At 46.7% G+C, this 5,000-nt stretch overlaps 1 protein-coding gene across 1 annotated transcript in view; it reads right to left on the reverse strand.

The window, feature by feature from the left end:
• Nucleotides 1–3,926: 3,926 nt before the first annotated feature.
• The window catches only part of LOC308372489 (relaxin-3 receptor 1-like), a gene marked incomplete at both ends in the record, with an annotated part of 1,302 nt that continues 228 nt past the window's right edge, over nt 3,927–5,000 (reverse strand). The window contains one exon of the mRNA XM_080847642.1: nt 3,927–5,000. This exon is cut by the window's right edge and continues 228 nt beyond it. Within this exon, the coding sequence (XP_080703768.1) occupies nt 3,927–5,000 (1,074 nt within the window).

Consider the following 5,000-nt stretch of genomic DNA (forward strand, 5'->3'; position numbering starts at 1 on the left):
CAGGAGCACTACACGGGGGGGGGGGGACACCAGACATGGGGGGGGGGGGGGGGGGGGGGGGGGGATGGGACACACCTGCCTCTGTTACACCAGGGCTTCCCAGACCCGCTTGGGGAGTTTTCAATAAATGCTAAATGTATTACTCATGTGTTAATTTGTAACCGATTAAAAATGAAGTAGTGCTTTGGCGAAACAAGTCAATTGGGCATTTATTGTGTATTCTGTAAAAGTAGCCTTGTCTTGTTGAAATATTTTCAAACTTTTTAATTGTGCATTATACCGCCATCTAGTGTTTACCTATGTGCACTGCAAATGGACTGTGATAGAAATTTGCGAACCCTGAAGCAAAAAAATGATGGACAGCCTCATATAGGGAGGAGTGCATGTAGAGCCATAGAGTTTAGAACCATTCAGAATAACCTCACAGATTAGCATTTCATGTAGCCAATTATGTCCTGCATATGGCCATAATCCCACACCTCCCTCAGGGAATAATGGCTCTTGGCAGTCTGCATTTATGTAATAATCACTGGTCATTATGCTATATATGTAATAATCACTGGTCACTATCTTATATATGTAATAATCACTGGTCATTATGCTATATATGTAATAATCACTGGTCATTATCTTATATATGTAATAATCACTGGTCATAATGTTATATATGTGATAATCACTGGTCATTATGTTATATATGTAATAATCACTGGTCATTATCTTATATATGTAATAATCACTGGTCATTATCTTATATATGTAATAATCACTGGTCATTATGTTATATATGTAATAATTACTGGTCATAATGTTATATATGTAATAATCACTGGTCATTATGTTATATATGTAATAATCACTGGCAATAATGTTAGTTTGTGTTGACATTCGTCCTTTAATCAGCTTGAGTGCGTTCACATAGTTTGAACTGGATCAGAACATTGGAGTGGATCACCCTGATCCAGATAGAAATGTTGAGAATCATGGTTATAATACATTGGTGTGGTAAACATGAAGCAGTTTTGCAACAATAAGAGCATGAGGCCTGTGTGCAGGAGTGAGTGTCTTGTAAGGTCCAGCAGACAGGCCTGTTCCCAGGGACGAGACTTGTTGGCGGAAAGAAAAACAGGCCAACAGGTGCAGGCCTTCACAGACCAAGGTCAGGCCAGTCGGAGAGGCCTATGTGCGGGGGGGGGGGGGGGCTGTGAGCAGGAGGGGGGAGGGGGGCCTGTGAGCAAGGCAGGGGGGGGGGGGCATGTGAGCAGGAGGGGGGGCCCAGGTGCAGAGAGGCCTGTGCGGGGGGGGGCCTGTGAGCAAGGCAGGGGGGGCCCAGGTGCAGAGAGGCCTGTGCGGGGATGAAGGTCAGGCCAAACAGAGATCCCTATTTTGTTTTTTTCTCAAAACAAGATCACACAGTTTCCACAGGTGCAGGCATTCAGAGACAGCCACATATGAGTTAAAGGGTTAATGAATAAGCCACACATGAATTAAAGGGTTCATGCATAAGCCACATATGAATTAAAGGGTTAATGCATAAGCCACATATGAATTAAAGGGTTCATGCATAAGCCACATATGAATTAAAGGGTTCATGCATAAGCCACACATGAATTAAAGGGTTCATGCATAAGCCACACATGAATTAAAGGGTTAATTATGCATAAGGGAATGCGGAATTCATCGAAGAGCAGGTAGAAGTCCAGCAAAAGAGCCTTGACATTCCTAACCGGGAGGGGTGAAACTACGGATAAAGACACAGCTGTTTCGGCATCTTGAACGATGTTTTGGAAATAAGTGACGGAATATGCGCTTTAAATAGTTAGTGTGTTTTTTAGTCAGAGCTGCTCCCGCTCCTGTTTTGGATGAACTGTCTGCAGGAATAAATAAAACTTCCGTTTATCGTACTCCGGACTTCTGACTCTGATTGAATTTTATCTCTAAGATTTGGAAACAGGTGTTTTTCGCTACAACACAAACTTTCCATGATGACCAAACCGGGATTGTCCCTCTCGATGATGATAACGTTCCTGATGCACTTGAGCCTGTCGTAGCCCCGCCTCCTCCAACGTGCTCTCAGCCACGCCCTCTCTCTGAGCGCATCAGTCTCTGAGCCAATCAAAAGCGTCGCTTCAGGAGCACTGAAAGGGTGTGGGTGGAATACATATATAACACATACGTAACTTCCCGGTAAACACAGTGACTCCCTTAGAAACTGTGTGTGTGTGTGTGTGTGTGTGTGTGTGTGTGTGTGTGTGTGAGTGTGTGTGTGTGTGTGTGTGTGTGTGTGTGTGTGTGTGTGTGTGTGTGTGCAAACACAGTGACTGCCTTAGAAACTGGGTTTGTTGTAGTTTTTGCATACTGCGTCCCTGCCCTGTCCAGGTCTGGCATGTTCTGTGCAACCTAAGCTTAGTTCCACTCATGTGTGTGCGTGTGCGTGTGCGTGTGCGTGTGCGTGTGCGTGTGCGTGTGTGTGTGTGTGTGTGTGAGTGTGTGTGTGTGTGTGTGTGTGTGTGTGTGTGTGTGTGTGTGTGTGTGTGAGTGTGTGTGTGTGTGTGTGTGTGTGTGTGTGTGTGTGTGTGTGTGTGTGTGTTTGTGTGTGCACATGTTTGAGTTGCTAACGAGGTACAGCTTCCTGATTATGAAATGTGTAATAATATCATAAAAGGGGACTGCCATGATTCCCTAACCCTATACACACACATACACACACACACACACACACACACACACACACACACTAACCCTATACGGAAACACTTTTATGACATTTTACAATCTCCAGTGCCTGTGTTTACACACACACACACACACACACACACACACACACACACACACACACACACTCGCCCGCTCGCCACCGATGTTCCGCTGATAACAGAAACAGAAACGCTTGAGACAATTATGCCAGCTAATAAAAGACCCATGCTGTGTTCAATCAGCCTGTGTGTGTGTGTGTGTGTGTGTGTGTTTGTGAGTGTGTGTGTGTGTGTGTGTGTGTGTGTGTGTGTGTGTGTGTGTGTGTGTGTGTCTGTGTGTGTGTGTGTGTGTGTGTGTGTCTGTGTGTGTGTGTGTGTGTGTGTGTGTGTCTGTGTGTGTGTGTGTGTGTCTCCCTACGTGCTTTGAGTTCAGCAGTTCTGTTTTTCACAAGAGATGGTGTTGATGGTGTTAAGATAAAGATAATATATTAATAATTAAAATAATAATATATAATATATAAATATATAATAATAATACAGTAAAATATTTATTAATGTCTATGGTGTTGATAGTGTGTAGATAAATACGGAAACACACACACACACACACACATGAAACATTGACCCTAACTCAATCGCTCTTTTTAAAACACACATCAAAACACGCCTGTTTAGGCAGGCCTATAACCTGTCAAGTTCTGAACTAAAGTTGTTGCTCTGCTGCAGCTCTGCTTTGTGCATTTTCAAAATGTTAACTGTATTATTTACTGTTGTAAGGTGACCTAGGGTTTCTTGAAAGGCGCCCTATAAATAAAATCTATTATTATTATAAAGATAGATAAAGCGTAATTGGATGAATGGATCTGTTGCATTCTTCGGTTTTATAAACATTTAAAAGAGTCACTGTAAAGCAAAGCTTTAAATAATACCTTTAAGTCAAAGCTTACGTATTATAATGCCTTTAAGTCAAAGCTTAAGTATAATAATACCTTTAAGTCAAGCTTTTTGGCACAAATACTAAACGTCCACAAATCAGTCCTTGTGTCGTGGTGTGAAGCTCCAGTTTGAGTCATTTTGACGGTGAAGTAGCATCCCGTCGCGCTGTCGGTCTGGCTGATCCGGTGAAGAAGCATCCTCTCGAGCTGTCGATCCATTACCGGCACCGCCGCTTCTGCGTGCGTGCGCTTGGCCAGTGTTGCGCACCGGTGGCTGCGCGCGCCCTCCCTCCGGTCAGCTGTTGGCTGGAGACAGCGGGTCGCGCGGGTCATACTGGCCGTTGTCCACCACGGACAAGCCGCACACCTCGGTTTCAATGACGTGCAGCGGGATGCTCGCGTGAGTGTTGTCATTGTCGGCATTCAGCGTGCCCGAGAAGGGGCGCGCGCCGGTACAGCCGTTCGACAGCGCCGCAGGGGACGATATCCTCCAGAACAAGTCCTTCAGCTTTTTCCGAAACTCTCTCCTCATGAGACAATATAAAACCGGGTTCAAACAGCTGTTTGCGTGCGCGAGGCACGCCGTCATGGGGAATATATACGTGTGGACCATATAGAAGGCTTTATCCCAGTGAACCAGGTTGAACTTCACCAGCACCCCCCAGAGAGTGATCGCGTGGTTGGGCATCCAGCACAGGAAGAACGAGAGCACCACGATGGTGACAGACTTGGTGACTCTGGACCGGTTAGGGTTAGGGTTGTTGTTGTTATTCATGCTTCTCAAGCGCACGAAGCGTAGAAGAAGCACGTAGCACACGGTGACGATGAGCATGGGGAAGACAAACGCCACGAGGATTTTCTGGAGATGATACAGAGCGAGCCAGGGGAACTGACCGTCGGGAAACTTGAGCAGGCACAGCTTTTCCCCACCGAAGTCTGTGACCCGGGAGAAGATCGCGGCGGGCGCCGTGGCAACGGCGGCGGACACCCAGAGGAGCGCGCACACCCACTTCACAGACGAACAGCAGCAGCTCGAGATGATGTGGCGGCGCGTGCCGCGGTCTTTCAGCGCGGAGGCGACGGACCAGTAGCGGGTCACGCTCATGGCGGTGAGGAAGAACACGCTCGCGTACATGTTCAGGACGGTCACCGACGCGACGATCTTACACATGGCGTTTCCGAACGGCCAGCTGAAGTCCAGCACGTTCTCCACCGCCCAGAAAGGTAACGTTAAGACGAACTGGAAGTCTGTCGCCGCGAGGTTTAGGATGAAGAAGTTGATCGTTGACGACCTTTTCCCCCCGCGGCGAACCCTCATCAGGAAAAAGACCAGTAAGTTCCCCACCAAGCCCACCGCGCACACCACCGA

This window comes from Sprattus sprattus (assembly GCF_963457725.1).
Source record: "Sprattus sprattus genome assembly, chromosome: 11".
Classification (NCBI taxonomy): Eukaryota; Metazoa; Chordata; class Actinopteri; order Clupeiformes; family Clupeidae; genus Sprattus; species Sprattus sprattus.